Source organism: Heliconius melpomene, chromosome 6, assembly GCF_056956725.1.
Source record: "Heliconius melpomene rosina isolate 202511_hmr_F chromosome 6, ASM5695672v1, whole genome shotgun sequence".
In the NCBI taxonomy this organism is placed as follows: domain Eukaryota; kingdom Metazoa; phylum Arthropoda; class Insecta; order Lepidoptera; family Nymphalidae; genus Heliconius; species Heliconius melpomene.
In genome coordinates, this window is record NC_140394.1 from 8599534 (window position 1) to 8624066 (window position 24533).

Below are 24533 nucleotides of genomic sequence, written 5' to 3' on the forward strand. Positions count from 1 at the left end.
CTAAGTTCCCTCTGCCTATTCTGCTGTATTCGGGATACAGCGTACAGTTAATGTTAAAAAAAATCAAAATTGAAAGTAAGTAATATTGTATATTTATGTATCTATTTATAGCAATCTGTTTTCACCATATCAACCTCCAATGATATAATGTTATATAATAATGTATTATTTTGTTTGCTGCGACTATAAAATATTTTATTTTATAATATGGCGAACAAATCAGTAAATATTTGAATTCTTCCATTCTTAAGTATTGTTTTCTGACGTACCTGGTCTCCGAGATCTCATTGTGCTAATGTAAATCGACCCAATGTACTATTTTGGCTGTTTTCATTGTGTTACAAGTAAAAGTGATACAATTTAAATATGTATAAAAATAAAATCTAAAATGTATCGTTTATTTTTGTAACGAAAAAGTGGGTTTTATATATAAATAAAAAGTACAACTGTGCTTTTCTTCAGTACCTTTGACTTATTAATTAACTTATATTTATAGAACTTATTTACGGTTCATATATTTTTTTCTTTCAATCGATAAAACCGAAAATGAAAGATACATGTTTATAAATATTGTATTCTTACTCTAATATTATAGAAATTAAATCTATAATTTAAAAATATATAAAATATATATTATTAGATAATAATTGTTGCCATACTGACGGAGTATAATGCGAACACGCACTCGTGATGTAACTACGTACGGGCAGAGTAAACAACTTTGTTTTATCTCTTGAATGAGGATTGAAAGCTTGCCTTCGTCCAGTGAATTACTTGTGTTTTTCCAAACCAAAACTTTTCTAAGATATATTTTTAAAATGAAACATTGCTTGAATATTTCTCTTTAAAATTAATCGAGTTACTAATACTTTTATTTTATCTTTATATCTTTAAGCGTTATCTACGACGGTATGATCAAGAATAGTGTATGAACAAATTTCACGCTGTATCCCGCATGTAGCAGAGTAGCCAGACGGAATCTAGTGCTGTGACACTCCGCTCCCCTCTTTCTGCCTATTTCTGAAAGCATTATTTGTTGAGTGGCGGATCTCATCGCCGTGCTATTGCCTCTACACTAGAGAGAGAAATAAAAACATTAAATATGCCATTTCCTCAAGTGAATCGAACCCACTACCTATCCGGTTACAGTCACACACTTGCGCCCCTGCACCGCAACGGCCATTAAGTTCAATTCCACTGCAACAATAAGACGAGAAGAGTATATTATGCAAATATTATATTCTAACATTAATTATAATTTCTCCAAATGTCGTTTGCTGTAAGATTTATTAAATAGCTGTGATGATAACCGGTAAGTTACGTTTTAAGACTCGACAGACAACTTTCCATAGTAGTCGGTGAGTTCTGTTAGATTTCGAGTTAGTGTAGATATTTTTTGCTTCCTCAATCAATTTGTTAACGTACTGTCTCTAGCCAAGTAGGTATTTTTTTAGTTGAGTAACGAAACTCAACGCCGCTCTTAGCGTTATCAGAGCGAGGAAATGAGAATATTATATTTTTCATTCCTTCGAATGATAATCGAACCCACAACCGTCACGTTTACAGTTGCACGCTTGTGCTCCTACGCCAAGATGACCTAGAAAAAGTAAAATTAAATGTAAAATAGGTTTCTTTGTGTCTTGTATATAATTATATAGAAATATACTTTTTTTCTGTTTTCATCTATTATTTATTATCTATCAAATTTATAATAATTATTGGTTTTTTACTTAAAAATTACTACCAGCAGGTAATTTACTACTATTCTGATTATTATCAATTTGTTTTCCAGTGAACTTTAAAATCATTTGTTTATAACCTTACATAATATACACAAATACGATAGACATTGTATGGCGTTGTTGTAGAAATAATTATATTAGAGCAACGTTACAATGTTATTTAATCTACTAGAAGTATTAAATGTATGACGCAGGACTCAATAGTAGGGGAAAGGGGAGATCTCTTTGACCTTCGGTACACGGTGTAGATATAGAAGGAAGGTCGTAAAGACTCCTTGAAGGGCTTGAATAGAAACTGTTTGCTTGTGATTTTTACTTGTAACTCATTCAATATTAAATCAGCAATAATATAATATAAGCTGTCGGCATTTCGGCACACTGGTTTTTGGTTAGAATCCTATTTGCAGAAAATAATTATTTTTTAATTCTCCACCCTGGTAGAAATAAAAAATAACGATGTAGAGTTGCGCAACTCAACACGCAGTGTTTCGAATTTAGACAGAATGTGTAAAATAGAGTGTTTTGACACCAAGTTTTCCCTGCCAGCTATGCCAGACAAAAAACGTCTTGGAGAAAACTTTTACTAACGGTTATTGAATACTGAAACTTTGGCCATATAATGTGGAAAATTACTTCCACTTCCTAATAACTGCGGAAGAACTTACGTACTAGAGCGAACTGTGAATGTTAGTCGAATTTATTAAACATATTATAGACCAATTATTTACATAAAAGTTTTAAATTATTTTCTACTCTACAAGATCTCCATCTTCTATCTCTCTATATCATCTAGTAGAAAAACATTAGGAGTAGTCCACAAGATTATATGATTATATGAAATATTTATTTAGATTTATATTTCCATTTCTTCGCTCTGGTGTCAAGGCAAACGCGGCGTTGAGTTCTGCCACTCATTGCGTGTTGAGCCTCCAGAATTCGGCGGAAAGTGGGGAACGGAGTGTCTTAACACTAGGATCCTCTGCCTACCCTGCTGTGTGCGGGATACAGTGTGAAGCTAATTTTTGATTTGATTTTATATTAAAATCCGTCGAATAGCTTAAAATATCTATCACTATCTAAATTAAATTTTATTCTATTTTATTTAAATACATTTATTTTACATAATAGACTTCGTTTATTGTAAAAATATTTTATGGTTCAAAAGTTGCTTTGAAGCTATCGCTTGTTAAAAGTTAGAATCACTTCTCACAATGTCTGTTCAGTGTTTCGTTAAGTTGAAAACAGATACTTGAATTTCAATATTGTTGAAATACTGTCTTAATGATATATTGTGACGTCTTTCTAAAAGTTGTACAATTACAAGTTTTTATTAAAACATGTATAGTGTTAGGACATACCGTTGACATTAACACTTCCGTTCCCCAGTTTCCGTGGAATTCTAGAGCCATTGAGTGGTGGGTGGCGGAACTCTAACTATAACAACAATAGATAAAAAAACATTCATTTATAAAAGCAAATATTACATTCTTCAAATATATAATTTAAATGATTGATATTAATTAGAAGGAAGCCCAATTCTAATTAATTAAGTTAAACTCACAATTGATACGAAATGTCAAAAAACCACAAATTGGAGGGAATCCGTACAAAATAAGTAAAACACCTAATATGTTTAAATTTTTATGTTGAAATTATAGCTTTTTCCCATTTATTTTATTAAAAATTTACATGGACATATAAATTAAATTAATCGAATTGTTTTCATATACAAAAAAGATATGTCTTTCTTGTAATTTCAGGCTGTATTTGATATTCCAATTATTCTAATTTTTAAGACATTGCGTGCTAAAGAAACTCAACGTCGTGCAATAAAAGCGATGAAATGAAAATAATTGTTTCCCCTGAATGGAAATCGAACCCATTACCGTCCGTAGTTTTACTGCGCCACGACGAAAATACCTATTCCTCCTAGCTTATAGAATTCTAAAGACGATATATTCCTAAAGGCCTCCTTTCTTTCCTCCATAGGATTATGATATGGAGGTTATCCAATTATTAGTTATTATCATTTTCTTAGTGAAATTTCATAGAGTATATCATTGCCTTCTTACTTATATATCTTAATTCCTATAAAATAGGCGGACAGTAGAAGATAGAGTGATTACACAAAATAATTTACACTATCACTATAAATTATTTGGTGGTAATAAGGAAAATGTAAAGATGAAAAATATGTGAATCAGATTATATTCTTCCTTATTTTACAAACTATATACAATAATATTCTACGGAACCACTCGTTACATAAACAAACAATAAATGTAGAGAACACGTATGTAAGTTGTTGCTGGGAAAAGCAGTTTATATAGCCATTTTTTCTTAAGTTTTTCCTTTTCCTTGGCAAGCGATAATTTTAAGATATGAGGTGATTGTGGCGCAACGGCACAGCATCTGACTGTAGACGCGATCGTTGTGAATTCGATTCCCACTCATGGGAATTAATTATTTTTCTCGCTCTAGTAAAAAGACAAAAGGCGACGCGACCTTGAATTGCAATGCTAATAAAATGGTAGAGTTTAATTAATGAAAACAAACAGCAAATAAATATTTTAAAATTTTTAAAGAGTATTCCAGACAGACGAAAGAAAAATATGTATTAAGAAAATGTATAATAAATTCCCTCTATATTCTTTTTTTGTAGGTTTTTTAAAAAAAAATTAAAAAATCGCGGATAATGAAGAAAAAGCGTAAATATAAGAAATTTTTCACAAAAATGTCACCAACACAAAATGGCTTAAGATTTCAATATCTGATTTTCCTAAAGGAAAATGCTTTCGTGGAAAATGCGAATTTGATAAACCATTCTGCGCGTCCACGTAAAAATATATTTCATCAATATTTAATATACATATAGCTATCTACAAGCATATATGTGAAACAAATTTAATAATAAAATTGACAGATACAAGTAAGATTTTTTTATATACTTTGTTTGTAAATCAATTTTTATACCCAAAAAAAGAAAAAGATGACTCCGTTGCCCAATTTTCCGTTCTTACCGAATTCGAACCCATGACTATCGTTTGGTTTCAATTCTTTCTACCTATGACGTGTCAAATCATTTTATAAAATACTAATTATTTATTACGAGCTTTATTATTATAAAGAAAGATATTATTTACAAAAATAATATTTTTCAATAAATGGATTACCTCGAAAACATTCAACTGAACGTCAGATACACTAATTGATCTCTCTAATTTATGTAGAATTGACGCACACAGTAGGGTAGGTAGAGGGAACCTAGTGTTGAGTCACTCCGTTCCCCACTTTCTGCCGAATTCTGGAGCATTGTGTGTTAAGTGGCAGAACTTTGCCTCGACACCAGAGCGAAGAAATGAAAATATAAACGTAAATAAATATTTCATTTCCTCGAGTGACCATGTCCCATTATTTATACGAAATCCAAACACCACAAGCGACACTGACCGCAACGTGGTGCCCGCAGCATCCTAGGAAATGCGCCTACTTACTTTCCTCCGCATCTCATTTTACATATCGATTCTAACAGATGTAAACACCGATACCCACCAACTCAAATACAACCTTATTTTCACAAACGTAAAGTTAAATTTACAACAAGAAAGCTCTATATAGATTACTCTTAGCCGTAGTACGGCGTTACTTTGGCCTGACAGCGTCAGCTAGTCGTACGTTGACTGTAGAGCGGTAAGGTCGTGTGTTGGTGGTATTTAACAATATTCGTGTTCAGTGATAAAGATGAACGGTGCTGGTGTATATATTAGTGTATAAGGTGATGCACTGGTGCTTGGACCCCGTGATGAAAGGTCAACCGGTCTGGTAAGCATTATCAAGCTTTTTTTTAACTCCTTGCGTTGAAGCGGCCTTATAAACCTTAGACTTTGGCTTAAATATTTTTTGTTCGTACTGTAAATTTTGATGTTGTTAGTATAAAATCCTTCTAATAAGATAAATTGATATTTGTATATATTATAATGCATGGGAATTTGAATTTCAGATTAAAAATAAAAATAACCTTAAAGTGTGTTGGTATTATTTTTGACGTGTCGTCCAACAGATTACACTTTAGAGATGTAGACATTGAAAATAGCATCTTAGTACGCTTTCTTTTGCATATTTTATGTAACGATGTAATAGTGTCAATAGAAATTTTTAAAATTGGTAAATATTTTGTTATTTTAAATAAAAATATTTAGATTAGTTTAGTTAGTAGATTAGTTAGACTATAATATTTGTTTTTCGTTGGAAGACAAAATAAATATATACGACAGGTAAGATAAGACAGAAGTTAGACGTTACGGATTCTTAATCTAAGGTTAATCTGTGTTGCTTCTCGCAACCAACAAAAAAATAAGACTATATTTTGTTAGTCTTTAAATAAATAGGTGTTGCTTAGAGACTACCATAGGTTTTTGTAAAAGATAACTTATCAATAAATTATGCTTTTTTTTAATAACAATATAATACGTATTTGAAACTGAAACTGCTACATTCATTAAAGAAAAATAAAATAAACATGTACTCAAAATCATATGTAACGGTATATACGAGTATGATAACATTGCAATTTAAATTTATTATTTATATAGCTGTTTAACTTGATTTTCAAGTATGCTTTTTGCCGTGTAAGCCGAGACCGACAAAAATTGGAGTGACTGGACCCAGTGTCCGCTATTGATGTAATCTGGCTAGGAAAATAAGATAAAATATATATATATATATATATATATAAAAAAACTTACATATACCCTTTCTAGCGTCGTACCTCTTAATTGCTTCACAGAATCTCATTCAGCAGCCTTAAAACTATATGGGCACAAAAAAGGTTGTTATTTTTTTTATCTACTTAAAATATATGTATATTTAAATAATTTAATTAACATATTATAACGTTCTGCTGATAATGATCCGCCCATCCCATGTGGTTATATTCGCTAATTAAATTGACTATATTTTATCGTCCAGCTCATATCATATTAATTTATTTATAAAAAAAGTTATGGCTGCCATGAGATTATTATATTAATTAATAAAAATATGATAAAAAAATAATTAATTTATTCGTATAACCGGTTATAGACTTTCTATGGAAAAAAATGAATTATTAAATTGTCTACAATAAATAGCAGATATTTTTTTGTATTTAAAGTTTGTCTTCACGGTTATGTTTGAATTTACAAAGAACAAATTATTACGCAAAATAATTTTAATAAAAAATATTATTATGGTTGTGACGCACGGCACCGCGTCAAATGTAAACGTGAGGGTTATGGGTTCGACTCCCGCTCGAGGGAATTAATTATTTTCATTTATATAGATCTCAGAAAAATCTATTTTCATAGGATGAATCTCCTGTTTTGTCTTGTTTAGCTATACTATTCTATAGTTATTGGGAATTGGAGAAACGGAGAAAAGTGATACGTAAAAAAACGGTTTTCTAATAGAAAAATGTACCTTACGGATTCTTCTAATGAATGTTATATTTATTCTATCTATATAATTAATTGCAGTTGTTCTCGGTTAAAGGTTGAAAAGATAATTTACAGAAATGTACACAGCATTAATTTGAATTTCATTGCCCTCGTTTGCAATTTCTTTTTCTATAACATTAATTAGTTTGTTTAGCTTTACGATATATCATGCACATAGCAACGGAGGGAGAAGAAACCTGGTGTTAAGACACTACGTTCCCATTAATACACTTCTCCCGAATTCTGGAAACATTGCGTGTTGAGTGGCGGTACTCAACGCCTCGTTACACTCCCTAAATATATATAAAATAATAGAATTAGTTTGTCAAAATATAGAATAATGATGAAATAACAACTTGATAAAATAACTTTATAGAACGACAAGTAAATATTAAGCTATCTAATTCTAATTTTAGCAATGTAAAATTAGCATTAACAAAAAAAATACATGTGTTACCAGGGTCCAGGGTCTCTTTGAAGTTACAAAAGACTGCCTAAGCGAGGTAGAGTCGAACTCTAACCATTTTAACTGTCGTTATTTTATAATGAGGATTTATTAACGTATTATTAGCTTAAGGATGTCTGAATCAGATGGTTAAGCAAGTTATTTTTAGTCCCTTACATTGATGGGTGACCGTTTCGAGTGATCCTTTCACAGCAAAACAAATCTTGACCTAATATTACGTTGTAATTATATTTATACTAGCGGCCCGCTCGTGGTTTCACCCGCGTGAACTATGTTATTATTAACCTTTGTCTCCGTGACGTCTATGTAAAATTTGAGGCACCTAGCATTTGTAGTAACAAAGTTTCATACAAACTTTCGACCCCAAAAACAACCCCTTAGAAGTCGAATATTGCAAATTCCCGTCTTAGCGAGCACTTACGTCCTATAAGTAACTCCTATGCAAAATTTCAGATTCCTAGCACATGTAGTTTCTGAGATTTCGTGATGAGTGAGTGACCTTTCAATTTTATATATATAGATTACTTAAGCCAGGCCAGTTGTGGTGCCCCACATGCCTGTGACTATAAACGCGACAGGTAGTGGGTTCGATTCCCATTTCTTCCGTGCTATGAGGAATGCGGGATATGATAATGAGGGATACAGCGTGAAGCTGGTTTCTTAATATTACTTAATTATAAGATGTGTAATTGTGTTAATATATTAAAATTCTTTTGCTTGACGAACATATGAGCTTATAATATATTTGATCTTTGAAGCTGTCTTTGAAGTTGTACTTGGAGTGGAATAATACGTTTATATAACCTAATTTAAAATTGGCTGAGTGCCTGTTTTCTCCAGAAACAGTAGATTAATTTTAAATTAAATTTCCTTATACATTTTTATTATTTTTACGTATCACCCGCGTCGTGGAGAATAAATAGAAAACACCCTAGTGACACAATTAGATATTCTCTTTTTTAATAGCGTTTCTGTTTAAATTAAGTGGCATTTATTTTATATACTTAAATATAATTAATTAAATCCCCTTAATGCAATGCTCCCAGAATTCAGCAGAAAGTGGGGAACGGAAGTCTAAATGGGAACATGATGTCCTAACACTAGGTTCGCAGGTCCTCTTTGCGTGTTCTGCTATGTACGGGATACCGCGTGAATCTAAAAGCTATATTTAATGAACATCTGTTTTCGTAGATTTAATTTAAAAAACAATTATTTCTTATACCGTAAATCAAAAGAGAACGGACATTTGCTTCATGTATCCAATGATTATCGTACATTGGCATAATACGGTTCCATCATTCTCGTTCTATTTTCCTACTTTTATAATTATCACCCACTGATTCAGTACAAAAGGCTCAAATAAACTTTATAACCCTAATTTTAGAGGTAATTGAACCAATGCCTAATTAGAAACGGTTTGTTTAACGGTATGTTCTTATGTGTAGTTACAGCTAGTTGCAAACGCGTACTGTAAAATTGTAATAGCACGTTTGATGTTAATCATTGAGTAACCTAGTTGTGTTTTTTTTTTTAAAAGTAAGATATAAAAAAATGTTAATGATAACTTTTTGAGGACAGTCGTGCCCCTGGAGTACAAGCGTGCGACTGTAAGTGCGACAGGCTGTAGGTTCGATTCCCACTCGGGGAAATGTCATATTTAATATTTTCATATCCTCTCCGCTCTGTTAACGAGGGTTCCGCCACCCAACACGAAATCCGGTCCAGAATTTGGCCGAAAGTGTCTAAACATTAGGTTGCCAGGTTCTCTATACTTAGAAAAAATAAAGAATATTTATTTGAGATTTCATTGCATACAGATTAGGAAATGTAATTTCCAAAACTTAAAATACTTTTTTCGTATGTATAATTGTAAATATCTATGTATATATCTATACTTCTATACTATCTATATTTCTATACTAATATAATAAAGCGGAAGAGTTTGTTTGTTTGTTTGTTTGTTTGTTACGCTAAGATCTCTGGATCTACTGGTCCGATTTACTATGTTTTTGTTTTGTATGAAAGCTACATTCTTCAGAAGTGCTATAGGCTATATAATATTACATTACGCATATGTACTAATAAGTTAAAATACTTTCTAATTTGACATGCAATTTATTCTGCCATGTTAATAACAATCGTCGTTGCTAAGGAACGGTTTGCAAAGTTTCTTTGTTGTTTTAAGAAAATGTCACCCAAAATTAACTTATATTTTGATATTCATCCTTATAAAAATAAATATATTATATAATATTTAATAAATATTCTTATAGTTCAAGCAGGCGTAGCCGCGTCCGGGTCCACTAGTATTTTATATAAATATTAAAATTAAAATATTATCAATTATCTAATGAAGTTATAAATAATAATCAATTAAAATTTAGACATTTCCTTTGACAAGTCATCATAAAATGATAATTAAAATAAATTAATTTTAATAAATTAAAATCAAAATAAATAGTGCAAATAATTTTTAATATAGACATATTTTCAGTCTTCAGTATTTTTATCTTTGCGGCTAACAACAGTGTAAACATGTGGTGGCCCAGATACGGCCATAGACCCATGAGTCGATGAATTTCTCAATTTTCTGGGTCACGACAAGAATACCTACTGATCAATCGATTTGAACTCCACATTTCACTGCCTTTGCAACTTTCTTTTTCTTATATAGTACAGTAGTGAAGTAGGAAGGAATAGAAATATAACTAAACTTAGAAAGTAAACGTGTAATTGACGTAACAAGCGAGTGTGATGATAATATTTGTTTAGACGCTATCTTAGCTTAATTAACATTAGTAGAATTTATACTATTGTCTTTTTTTGTTGCTTTACGTTGTACTTTGTATAGATATAGTAGGTTAGGTAGAGAGAATCTATAAATTCCGTTTTGCACTTTCCTTCTTTTTTTTTGAACGGATATAAGAAATTAATTCATAAGTTCTAGTTGGCATCAAACCTACACCCAAAATAATGAAAATAAAATGATACCTTAATGAGTAAGAAAATCGTTGTACAAAAATCCATTACATTATAATTTTTTGTTGTTAGTGAGACAAATTCCGAATATTTTTTTTTTATTTGTTTCAAACTTCTTTTTACTTGCTTCTTCTTCCTTGCTTCCTTCCTATTTTTTATTTTTAGTTTCTTCTTTTTATCAAACATCAACAATTTGTTAGAAGTTTTTTGAAGGTTTTAGTAAATATCTTTTTTCTGAATATTCAATAGGCGGATTAATAATATCAATAGTTTTATATATTTTTTTCAATTTCTTGCTGTATGTCACATATATATATATGTATATATATATACTCTATTCTCTTTTATTATTCTCTTTTTCCATCGTTTGCTGAGTGGCGGAACTTAACGCCGCGCCTTATCTTTCAACTGGACCAAGGGTAATGAAAATATTAAATATATTATTTAGGTAAAATTTTCCAATTATGTAAAATATTCACTATATTATTACATTATATGGATATCACAAGATATATTTTATTATGTAAATCAATTATGTACAGCAATTAATAACAATTCAAAATAGTAAGTTATTGAAAGTGTATGAAACTGCTTCTCTACACGCATGTACGTACATTGTATACGTATGCCAATTTAAAATTGACTATTATATAACTATATATTATGACGAAACTAGATTTTTTTATTATAGTGGTTCTTATCACGCAGCTGAGAATAAAACCGTGATAGGAAGTATCTATGTCTATGCGTACCTATGCATGTGAAAGTAGTCAATTTAAAAAAAAAAGTAGTTTTTTAAATTAATAATTATAATATACTGTATATACGTATTTTATAAAAATAATAAAATTTTATTAAAATTGGAACATATATATTTCTGAGTTATATTACTTAATAGTTACAGCCCTGGGTTAGATATAAGCAAAGTTTATGTTCGTTAAATCTGTCCGTACATAACTCCAAAACGGAAAAGGATATAAAAGAAATAAAAAAATCATAATAAAAATATCTTATTTCTTTATGTTTAAATATAAAATACAAAGCATTTATATTATGACGAGAATATTTTTTTATTGAACTAACATACGAACTTTGTGCACAAAATATGCAAAAATACGAGTACTTTAAATGATAAGTAGGTACAATAGTTACGTATTAAATTTAAATATATTTGCATGTATCATGTATCGCGATATCATGATTTATGGCTCTATTATTTATTTTTATGGATTTACTACCAACGGCTGGAGGAAGCTACCTAAGTTTAATATGGAAATCTAATATGAATCAAAATTTTCATACTGTAGTTAAGATATTTTATATATTATACTTATATATATAGGTGTAAATAGATCTTAGTTTTTTTTTCAACTTCACGCTCTATCCCGCAAAAGGGGTAGGCATAGGGAATCTACTATTAAGACAGTCCTTTGCCCACTTTCTGGTGAATCTTCGAGGCATCGAGTGTTGAAAAACAAATGTCTCTTATAGAAAAGAAAGTAAAGAGTAAAATTAAGTAAAAAATATTTTTTCTACTTGGGAAAAAAACGTTACCATAGATAAAATATCATACAATATAATATTATTTATTTAGTTTTTGTATATTCTGTTACAATCATGACGCGATCTTTATTTGGATAAAAGCCAGCTCATTTTATATGTGGCCTGGATTATGTACTACACATAAGTGTGTAGGATATTTATTATATTATCTATATTTTTGCCTAAAGATGTTTTTTTTGTTTATAACATATTTGGCGAATGTCATATAAATCGTAGTGATATGTCATTTACAATTGTCATAAATGTAGTTTGTAAATTATACAAATAATGAGTTAATTTAATTTAAATAATATATTACATTATATATTATTTAAATTAAACACATGCATATATAGTTCATTTTTCTACTTCTGTTATGTGGAACGCGACTTTGTTAATAAAAAAATATGTGGTAATATAAATTATAAGCTAACAGGATTTTTTTTTAAACTTTTGTATTTTTTTTGTATACGTAAACAAATATTTGGTAAAAAAATACCTGTACATTGAAGGAAATAGAAAAAACAATTTGAAATCCATCCAGTACTTTTTGCGTCAACTGTGAACAGCGGCGGTCGTCTATCATTTTATTTTTACTCTTTGGCTGTTTGTTCATTAATAAATGTCAAATTAAGGTTGTCTTACTACCAAAATTACTGATAAAATATTTAGATATATTGTTGAAATTTTATTACTCTATTAATATTTAATACATGATTTTTATTAAAAAAATTTGTTGTAAAAAATGTGCCTACTTGGCATAGTTGCTTTGGTAACTAATTCTGTTTTGGTTCTGAGAAGTATCTAACGTATCCGTCGATGGATTGTCGTCAATGATGATTGTGGATTTGAATCTAAACTGGTGTAATTTTTTTTATTTAAATATTTTCGCTTCCTCTATTAGAAAAAAGAAATGATGAAATACCTACAGAACCTAGAGCTCGAGCTCGAATTCAGGAAATTGCGATTTGAATGGTGAAATTGATGCTGTACCTTATCTTTACCAGATTACCAGAGATAATTGTTTTCCTCGAGTTGGACTCGAATCCGCAACCGTTACGGATACACTCACACGCTACGACGCTGCGCTATGATAGCCTCGTCAAAAATATATATTTTAATATCGTTTTTGAATCATAATTTTACTTTAATGAAACCAAAATATATTATAAATACCTGCATACTAACCTATTAGGCGCGCTCCACTTCATATTACGCGAGCGTATGTAAAATGTGAATATTACACATAACAATATTTAAACGCGAGCAATTTTAATACAATTCGAGCACTTGCTATGCATAAATCCGTACCAGTTTATAGGTAAAAATGAAAAATTAAAGCAGTGTTTAATAGGTTTGTATTGAAAATAATAAGGAAATTACGGTAATTGAGGCCATCGTGGCGCAGAGCGACTGTTGTTTATAATCGACGGTTATGGGTTCGATTCGAACTCGATCAAATATTTAATATTTTCATTTTCTTTGCTCTGGTAAGGAGGCTTTCAATTAAAATGACTATAGATATACGAAAGCAATTTGGTGAGGGCTAGGACTGTTCTCATCAATGTCAATTAGATGTTAGGGTGTTTAAAGGACAACATAGCCCTTCCAACATAGTATCTAAAAAAATACAAATTTATTAAAGAGTTTTAAATGCTCTGTACTAAGATTTTTTAATATTAATATTTCAAGTTTATTTAATATAAACTAGGTCAGTCGTAAAAAGGAAAATTGAAAAGCACAATACCAGAATATGAAATGAATCTCAGTTATTTTATTGCGTACATTCATAAAAAACAATTTAATAATTAAGTAGGATTTACTACTTTATGAGAGTAGGTATATTTTATTTTTGTTCATTATTATTGATTGCAAGATGCTTTTGAATTCATTCACGCTATGTATACGTTGTATCCCGCATATGGCAGGGTAGGCACAGGGAACATAGTGTTAACACTCCGTTCTTCACTTTCCATCCAATGTTCGAAGCATGTGTGTTGAATGGCGGATCTGAACGCCGCGCTTTACCTCGACACCAGAGCAAAGAAATGAAAATATACATTTAAATAAAAATTCCATTTCCTCGAATGGGCATCGAACCCACAACCAGTTGTGTTTACATTCACACTTATTTTGATTTTTTTCGCAATAAAATCTAACTGCGTAGTAAGATAATAAATATGTAATTTTGAGAAAGCACACATTGTTTAAATTTTAACTAACTTATCAGTATCACATGCTTACTTCTAATGTACATTCTAGTTTATCTAGATTGTTATCTCGTTAACGTATTAGTAAATTCAGTTAAATTTGTATAGGGACTAGCGAAATGTAAACAAAGTTGCTTTTAAAATACTAAGAGCGGACGTGATTGATTATTATAATTTTTTAGAATTTTAAACACAAAACAAAAGAAATTAGTATCGGAAATATGTGTTGAGTACTTCCTGTTAAATAAAGAGGTACTCATTCATAATTCTGTTGGTCTTATAAAATATATAAAAAATATGTATATATTTTTTTACAATATGATAACTGGTATTCAATCAATTGGTTGTGTAATAAACATTTATTGGACACATTTTGCATTAGTTCTTATTTATATTAACAAAAAATCATAATTAACTATCTATTATAATTCACATAAATTTTACAACTTACGTTAATTGCTCATTACTAAGCAAATGCTCATAAAAGGAAATCTCTTTCTTATTAAATACATTTAAAAGTAAATTCGTTTCTATACAACCTTAAAAAAATATTTAATTATAGTTCTAATTTTGCAAGAAATATTTAATTAAAATTTCTATACATAATTATATACTTTTGTTTACTACGATTTACGGTCACATCGCAGGCTGCCACGGTTTCGACCTTCGCCCAAAGTTAATAAGGAAAATGGCTAATTTGAATCGCACGATGCTAACTGTTCCTTTCGCACGCCATGTCTCCACAAATCGTCACCCTATTACAGATAAACATGCACAAGTCTTAGAAAGTTTTTGGTAAATATAGAGTTTTTGGTCATAAGAGTTTAAAAAAACAAGAAAAAAACCAGACTCTCGCTTTTTCCGCAAAGTAGAGTAGAAGGAATCCAGTGTTTAGGTTTTCCGTTTCACCGCTGTCTAATTTCGAGTCATTGCGGGTTAAGTGGCGAAACTTGAAAATAATGTAAATATAATTAATCGCCTGGGTGAGCATCGAATCCACAACTATTATGCTCACATACGACTGTAAGATGATGTTTAGATGATCTTTGTATGTAGGCTTAGATCTTTTAAACTAAGCAACGAATTTTCACAAATAGATAGTTTACAGCTAGTATAATATATGCAAAATTATGATATAGTGAACTCAGGGACAAATCCTTTTGTACTTTTCTTTCCAAAAAAATCTTATGTTAAAAATAAATTTAAATATATATTATCCATTTAAAATTTAGTTTGGCAGCTTTATTATGTAAGAAATAATTAGAATTTCAGCTGTTACCCTTTAGTTATAAATATAACTTTCATTTCAAATGATAGTAATGATAGCTAGAACAGGTGTTAACAAAATTTAATTCTAATTTGGACATTCGGATAGCGTGATCAACATCGTCCTATTTTAGTGTTGTTCACACGAATTATTAATTATTATACACCTGAAAAAATAACTGAGGCCAGTGGTGGCACAGCGGTATATGCGTGCTACCGTACACGCGACAGATTGTAAGTTCGATCCCCACTTAAGGAAATTAAATATTTAAAATTTTCATTTCTTCGCTCTGGTGTCTCAACACGCAATGCCTCCAGAAAATAGGGAGCAGAGTGTATTAACACTAGGCTCCCTCTGCCTACTCTGCTACATGCAGGATATAGTGTGAAGAGGAAAAAAAGAAAATAAAATATAACTCGCTATAATTACTACAATAATATGAATATGAAGTTATGCTATATGTAGACGTAGATAGCATATCAATATTAGATACAATAAATGATTACACAAACTCGAGGGCTATTTAGAATATCTTTGTTTCATTGATTAAATGAAAACTTTCACCATCCTACACTTGAATGAACATTTTGAGTGGAGAGTGGTGAAATTGTAATAAATAACAAGATTCTCTCTGCCTTTCCCTTAAAATAAAAAAAAAACATAATATATAATCAAATGCTTACACCATTTTTCATTTGTTTCTTTTTTCTGTTTTTTTTTAAGTTAATTTATGTTTGTTTTTCGTTTTGTGTTTTGGTTAATTAATATCAAATATGGTGTAATAAAGTATTAAAAATATTAAAAATAAATAAATAACTGTTTTTATATTTTATCCAGACTAAAGGCAAAAACAACAATATAAAATGAATAAAAAGAATGTATATAAAATTCTTACTTCTGATATCGTTAATTAGAAGTAGCCCCTTATAAATGTTAAATGCTAGTAGCTGGTGCGCTTTACAAAAGATCCTGAATCAATGAATTTGCATGAATAATGAATTCGGCTGCACAAAGGAATTGAAAACAAAAATGTTCAGCGAAACAATGAAAGAAAATCCTCATGACTGTATTGATTCTCTTTCAAATACACTTGTTTATGTAATGTTTAAAGGCTCGCAGATTCAAGTTTTATATTTTCGTTTCGTCTTCTCTTTCAGAAGTGTGGAGTGTTTTGACACTAGGTTCTCTCTGCCTACCCTGCTGTGTGCGGGATACAGTGTGAAGCTGTTTTAACTTTTAGTAAATTTTAAATTCAATTTATCACACTCAGAGACGTTAATTACTGTATACTTTATATCAAGTCGATACAAATTACTATTTTTATGGTTTATTTTAAAAAAAGTTTACCATTATATACCTATTTATACGAGAATAAACTTTGCATTTTAAAAATACTCAAATGTCAGTGTGGAGTGGATAACCAATTTCTAACATCAAAGACGTAAGCTCGCAATAGATGAATTTGAATAAGAACTGTTGGAGCATTTCCAATAGTTAAATTGAATGTAATAAAATAAACAATTCACGATTTAAATCCTTCGGTAAAATAAACAGATATCCCTGAAGTTAAATATTATTTATTCATATAAACCGTAAAAATTACCATAAATATTAATTACTAAGAAATTGTAATAAAAAATTGGATTAATTATGCTAATCTAATTTTACAGCGAAAAATTTAATATTTAAATTATTTTTTTTTATCATTGCTAAATACCTTAAGAATGCTCATAAGTTGGAATTATAATCACGACAACTAAGTGAGTGTTACCCACCCGTAGATTTGACTCGTGCATATGGCAACATTTTGTATACAAATAAGAAATTCCTTAATTGCATATTAATCTTACTGGCAATACAGGACAAATAAAAAAGAAGAAGATAATTTAAATAACATTCATTTGTAATTTAAATATTTAAACCAAAATTCCCTTGACAAGCGAGCTTCGTAAATTAGAAGACTGAGGTTGTAATAAGATGTTATCACGACAGGACCCGGCCCTGAATTAAATTACTAAATCGAATGGCCATTTCGTATTAATGATGTTAAATCCCATTGATTTTATATCATTTTCGTTTTAGTTAATTTGACAATACGTTTTCTATTCTTTTTGCTTCTTCTATTTTGTTATAAAAATAAATATGTAAGTGATTTTTGTACAGAATCTTGAAATCCAGAATATATTATATGAGGAAGCACTGTCGTAAGTGCTGTAATAAAAAATGTATTATAGTCCATCAAAGAGTTTTTGTTTTTCCACCATAACAACAAACAAAGCGAGTTGGTTATCTAATGTAGTTTTTTTTTAATTTCACATTGACTCCCGCATATAGCAGGGTAGGCTGAAAGGGAACCTAGTGTTAGTAACGGATAACTGTAGGTCACTGGGTTTCTTCTGCCTACTTTAAAAAAAGTAGGAGCCAATCAAAGAAAAAATCTAAACAAAGACATATGTAATTATTTATACATATATTTTTATTAGAAGTTTCGAAGTAAAATATCAATTGACAAACTAGAAGTACAACGATACTTTTCCTATACTTATTATACTTCATATAAAATATACTTAAAAATTTAATATAGAAATGGATTCCAATATAGTGTACTATTTTATTACATTGCCTAGATAACACCACTATAAAACGATACACGTAAAAGTTTAAAAGCTTTCTGTTTAAAAGTACTTTCTTTATTGGAATGGAAATAAAATTTAACCTTATTAAAAATCAATTTTATCAATATAAATAAATATTACCTATTTCAAATATACCAAGAAATACGAATGGATGCGTTAAAGCTAACATGTAATTATAAATAGCTGGTCAACTCATTGATTTTTTCATCAAACAAATATGTCAACGTGAATACCTTTTTTTTCATATTCACTCTGCGTCGGGATATATCACTATTGCAGAGAGTCTGGTGCCACACCGAGTAGAGAAAGGAGAGCTCCGTTCTCCACTCCTGGGGGAACACAAAGCTGTATCCACCAAAGCGGAAAATGAAAATAATTTATTCCTCTGGGTGAGAATTGAATCCACTACCGTCAAGTTTAAAGACAGACGCAAATACCTTATATACAATTTACTAGAGAATTTAAATCTATATTTAAACCAATAGAGCTTACTATTATGTCACAACAATATCAAAAAAGTTCTAACTAATCCACATACCATTATATTTGTTATTTGTTTCGTTCCAAATAAGATAGCAAGGCAACACGTTATATAACAACGTTAGCTGTGACGGGGTGACGACGTAAATCTTATCAACGTTTGACCCAATAGCTACTGTTTGCTACAAATTGGTTTTTGTCAATAATTACGATATTTGTATGTATATTTCTGTAAATTAAATAACTAATATTTATTAGTGTAAAAGTTTGTGAGCAAAAACTACTGAACGAATTTAGGTGAAACTTTTCAGTTATATAGCGTGGACATCAGAATAATTTAAGCTATAAGTATTATAAGTTTAAGTGGGCGAAGCCGCGTGGCCGCTAGTAACTCTTACAACATGGCCGATATCGTACATATAATTTTTTATTGAAGTTTAATATTGAAAAGGAACAAAGTAACTTCACTCTCAGTACGATATTTCTCGACTTCAGGAGGAAAACGGAGAATGGAGTTCTTGCTTTCTGCAAAAAGAGTATGAAGTTAAAATAGATGCAGATATGTAAATATTCATATCACCAACAGTTTCCAGTTATCTTGCAAAATTATAAAATAAGGGAAAAATATACGTTTTATTTTATCACTGTAATTTGAGAGCAAGCACGTGTTAGCAACGTCATTATCGACAACAGAATCTAGCAACTATCTCAAGGACGAACCATACGGCTTCAGAAGTCTGACAATATATCAGTGGTGAACACGGTCAAGTGGCTAAGAACTAATAGGATTTCCAGAGTTTCGAGGCCTCTTCTATATCTTACTAATTAGTGCGAGTATAATATAATAAAAGAAGAAAAGCCATCTTTTTATATAGTTGTAGTTTTTTAGTATTTTCTTTAAGGCGATATGTGTACGTAACTAACTTACTAAATGAAGAAGTCCTAACGTAGCTTAAGTGTGGAGATTTTTATATTTCATTTTAGAGAAAAATATATATGAGATCACAACGTTTTTATGCCATTCGTATGACATGGAGCTCTAAACTAAACACGGAAATACGAATTAAAAAACATTTGCATGATAAATGAGAAAATGTTTTTTTTTAATAGATCTTTTTTACAAAAAAAACATTGCACGATAAAAAAAGATTATATATATTTTTAAAAACGTACATTTATTTGGAAAACGCCAACGTAAAGTACTTTTCACAATTTTAAAAGCGTTAAGCTGAATAGTAGCACATAGGCTCGCTCACTTTAATGTCTGCCATTACCGAGCATTATATTAATGGGTGTTTTAGAGCGAAAAATCCAAGATTCCAAGAGAATTTTCCCAAAACGTTTACTAAATAAATACGGTTTTGGATCGGACAAAAAACCAGTAAATTACGGAGAAGATAGAGATTTCATCAATAACCTAGTTACGTTATTTGTCTATGGACCATTTATATTGTTCAGACACTTAGTTTCGATGATGCATTCATCGATTTTATTTTTACTGTATCTCGCATACAGCCAAGGTATGCCGAGGGAACCTGGGAACCTAGAGTTAAAGTACTCCATTCCGATTAAGACACTTCCGTTACCCACTTTCGAAGCATTGCGTGTTGAGTGGCAAAACTCAACGATGAACTATCATCATATCCTATTTCATTCTCTCGAACGGGAATCGTGCCCAAAAGAATTAAGACAAGTGTGGCGTAGAGTACCACTACAAAATATGCAATATCTCGATTTGGGTAGACAGTTCTCCATGGAGTGTCCTGACACTAGTTTCTTTCTGCCTACCACATTATGCAGAAAAAAAATAAACATAACATATATGTTATAACTGAATGACAAAAATTTACATATTCACTATTTCTAATTTAAATACCAAACGCATCCACACTAAATGTTCCTCATCCTAGCGTGAAGTGAATAACTTCATTAACCCCTTCCACGTTGAAATACAGCAAATTTCTCCCTAATGCCGGAATTCTAGTAATGACTTGGTTAGGAAATATTTTTGACCTATTGTACGATATAATGTACCTACCTATGTTTTGCATGTAATTATTAAAAATATTTTTTTACTTGGATTTAGAGAGATGTACAGCTATCGGTGAGATCGCTTGTCATTTTCCATAGGTTAAGGAATTAATTATGTATAACAGATAGAAATAACTGGTTTTTTTTCTGTACTCACCACCAATATAATATATTTGTCGCAAAAAATAAATATATAATTATTTTAACGCGGCGCTGAGTTCTGCCACTTAACACGCAATACCTCCAGAAAGTGTTTTAATATTATCCCTCTGCCTATTCTGCTGTGTGCGAGATACAAGGTAAAGGTGAAAAAAAAATCTTGAAATATATAGGACTTACTAAGGCCAGTTTCAATGGGGCTACGATGACGTTAATTATAAAATACCATATTAATAATTCATAGCACTTTCTAAGTAATACGTATAAATTTAACTTTTCAATATGAAATGGTCCACAGGCCGTTTAAATGTCAACAACCCTATAGAAATTGAACCATTTCTGTGGACTTTCAAGTACGTCGTTAGGAAGCATAAAGTTTGCCATTTCTCGCCGCACATACTGCCCTCATTGAATATATTAATTAAGGAAGAAATTACGTAGTTCAGTACTTCACTATGCTATCTTAATGGGTGTCATAATGTTACTTATGCAATCAAAATATTGCATAAATATTGCAATTATCTCATAATATCCACGATGTGATGATTTGAGGGTTTGGATTCCGAGAGAAGTAATTTTTTAACCTTTTTTTTATTTTTCTTCACAATTTCATAGAGACAATGTCTCTATGTGGCATGTATATATGTCATATTCGGTGGCAGAACTCTATATCGCGCTTTGTTTTGTTATTAAAAATGTAAATAACTCATTCCTCCGAATAGGAATCGAACCCACAATCGTCACAATCACAATAACATATAATACTAAAGATAATAATTTGTTGGCTATTAAGAAAATATTTACTAAGTTCTTTCTAGTTATCTTGCAAAACACGGAAAATGTTTTATATATTTCTATATACGAGTACCGTGTGGCTTCGTTAGAAAGTGAAACAATAGTATTTGAAATATATCATGTAAGATAAGACAATGTGTGTAATGTATGCAGTATATTTAATATATAGGTATTTCCTCGATCTTGTAGTAAAATAGACGTAGATACTACAATATAGATTATTTAATTACAGTTTTTTTTACTAAAAGCAAGTTAATTAGTTGTTCTGCTTTCATATTATACTACCTGCCCGCCCGCGGCTTCGCCTGCGTGAATTACGTTATTATTAATTTATGCCTCCATGAGTACCTACGTCGTATAAGTGATTTCCATGCAAAATTTGTAGTAACGAAGTTTCATACAAACGTTCAACCCCAAAAACAACCCCTTAGAAGTCGAATATTGCAAATTCCCGTCTTAGCGAGCACCTACGTCCTATAAATAGCTCCTATGCAAAAATTTGAGATTCCTAGCACATGTAGTTTCTAAGATTTCGTGATGAGTGAGTGACCTTTCGATTTTATATATATATAGATTTAGATATGTTATCAGTCTTTTCTCTTCTTTTTTTATTTTGAGCGTTCTAAGTGAAGATAAAAAGAATATCTGGGTAGCAACTCGCTCCGTAGCAGCGATCTTGACCCTAGAGCTATTTATGCAGCCACTTAAGTTTTTCTATAGCGTATACAGTTTCACAACGTACGTGAGACAAAAATATATCTTTCCTTTTACGTTACTTCTATACATATGGCAGAAAATATGCAAAAAATATTTTCTACTCTAGTGATATTTATTTTCTACTCTCCACCAATTTTAAAGAAATAACTTTAAATTTTAATTAGATAGATGGCGCAACTTAACGCCGTAATTTAAAAAATATTGGAATACAAAAACGCTACAGGAATATACTTTCAATGGTTATTTCCATTTCAAGTATATAAGAAAAATATATAAATAGTACACAGGTACAGATAATGAAAATGCTCAATGCTCAGTAAACGGCTCCCGCATGCTGCAATCATTTTAATGAACCGGAAGTCCCCATTAGCGGAGATGAGCGGATATTTTGCGTGCGCGTCGCCATTTTATATTATCACGTTTACGCGGGATACGAGTGATTAAAATGTCATTTAGAAGTCATTGTTTTTCTCTTCTAATTCTTCAATATTGCAATATAGTTATACCTTATTAAGTATTTTTAGAGGCCAGTTATAGCGCAGAGGCACAAACGTGCGATAGGTTGCAGGTTCGATTCCCATTCGAGGAAATTATATATTTAATAGGTATATTAATTACGAGGCAAAGCGTAGTATTGAGTTGCCCCACTCAACACCCAATGCCTCCAGAATCGGGTGGAAAGTGGGGAACGGAAATGTCTTAATGGGAACGGACTACCTTAACACTTGATTCCCAGGTTTCCTTTGTTACCATGCTATGTGCGGGATAAAAATATATAAAAATAAAGAAGTTACAAGATTCTGTTTGTGAAATATTTATAAGAAAAGCTATGTAAGTTCTCGGGCACTTCTACATAAAACTCAGTATTTCCTTTAAAAACTGAAATAGGTAGGCTATCTAAAGATTAATAATAATACAATAACAATATATAAGAATTATCTTGTAAAATATACATCTTTATTTTACAAGAGGCTAAATAAAAAAAACATAAAGTATGTTCACAATACGCTAAGCTATGTGCATTTTACATACAGCGTGTTCTCTTATATTCATGTCACGTTGAGCTAATAACATTCTTAGTGGCAAATCATATGAACTTTGGTTTTAGTGATTTGTAATCCTCTTATACAACACGTGGACACGTGCTGGTCTTGGCATCACCCACTTATTTCTCGTCATCTAAATATTAGTCACTATTAATATCTATTTTTCTTTTATATATATGTTTTAAAGAAAATTCTTGTGATTTTCCTTATTAGATGTTAGTTGTAGATTCAAACCCTTAAGGAAATATTAATATTTGTAATAATTAAATTAAGTAATTAGTACATGATCGTTGGGTGTTAATGTGATACTAAGGCTTTACCCAGCGTTATGTTCCGCCACTCAACACCTAAATAATAGCATGAAGCTGATTTATTTTATAAGCTTATCTAGGCTTTTAAATAGAATAAATTAAATATTGACTATTTTAACTTAATTTGTGTTTGTTGACCTTATAATTTGAAATATACTGATAGTTTTATCTGTATTACTTGTTAACCTTATCAAATAATAAAAATATTCTATCAAAATCACAGGGTAAGACTAAAAATATATTCGTTAAATAAAAACAGAGTGACGCATGAATCTGATATTAGGATGAGAGCTAAAAATAACACGGATGTCAGTAATTTATTTTAACTCGTATTATATGTAGTTCGGTTTAGGAGCGACGCCTTTGTGATTCAGTTTTGGTATAATGACAGCACGCATTGAGTGTAAGTTGTAATCCCATAGTACTAAACTTGTGAATCTTCACGGTGTATCCCGCACACACCAGGATTGGCAGAAGGGGACCTGATGATAAGACACTGCATTCACCATTTTCCACTGAATTATTGCGGCATTACCTGTTGAGTAGTGGAAGTCAACCCCACGGCTTGGCTCGACACCAGAGCGAAGAAATGAAAATATTACCTATAAGCGAGTGGGAATCGAACCCACAAATTATTGTCCATAATAAATTAATTTTTCGAATGCCATTATGTTTATA

At 30.7% G+C, this 24533-nt stretch overlaps 1 protein-coding gene across 2 annotated transcripts in view; it reads left to right on the plus strand.

The window, feature by feature from the left end:
* Nucleotides 1-24533, plus strand: part of LOC146538368 (uncharacterized) — a 79475-nt gene that overhangs the window by 24196 nt on the left and 30746 nt on the right. Inside the window, exon 1 of one of the 2 annotated variants that reach the window (XM_085186516.1) lies at nucleotides 5405-5564. The exons of the other annotated variant lie outside the window; for it this stretch is intronic. Within the exon in view, the coding sequence (XP_085042642.1) occupies nucleotides 5521-5564 (44 nt within the window). The 5' untranslated portion in view covers nucleotides 5405-5520. Of the gene's footprint in view, nucleotides 1-5404; nucleotides 5565-24533 lie in introns of those variants that run through there. 2 annotated transcript variants of the gene reach the window in all.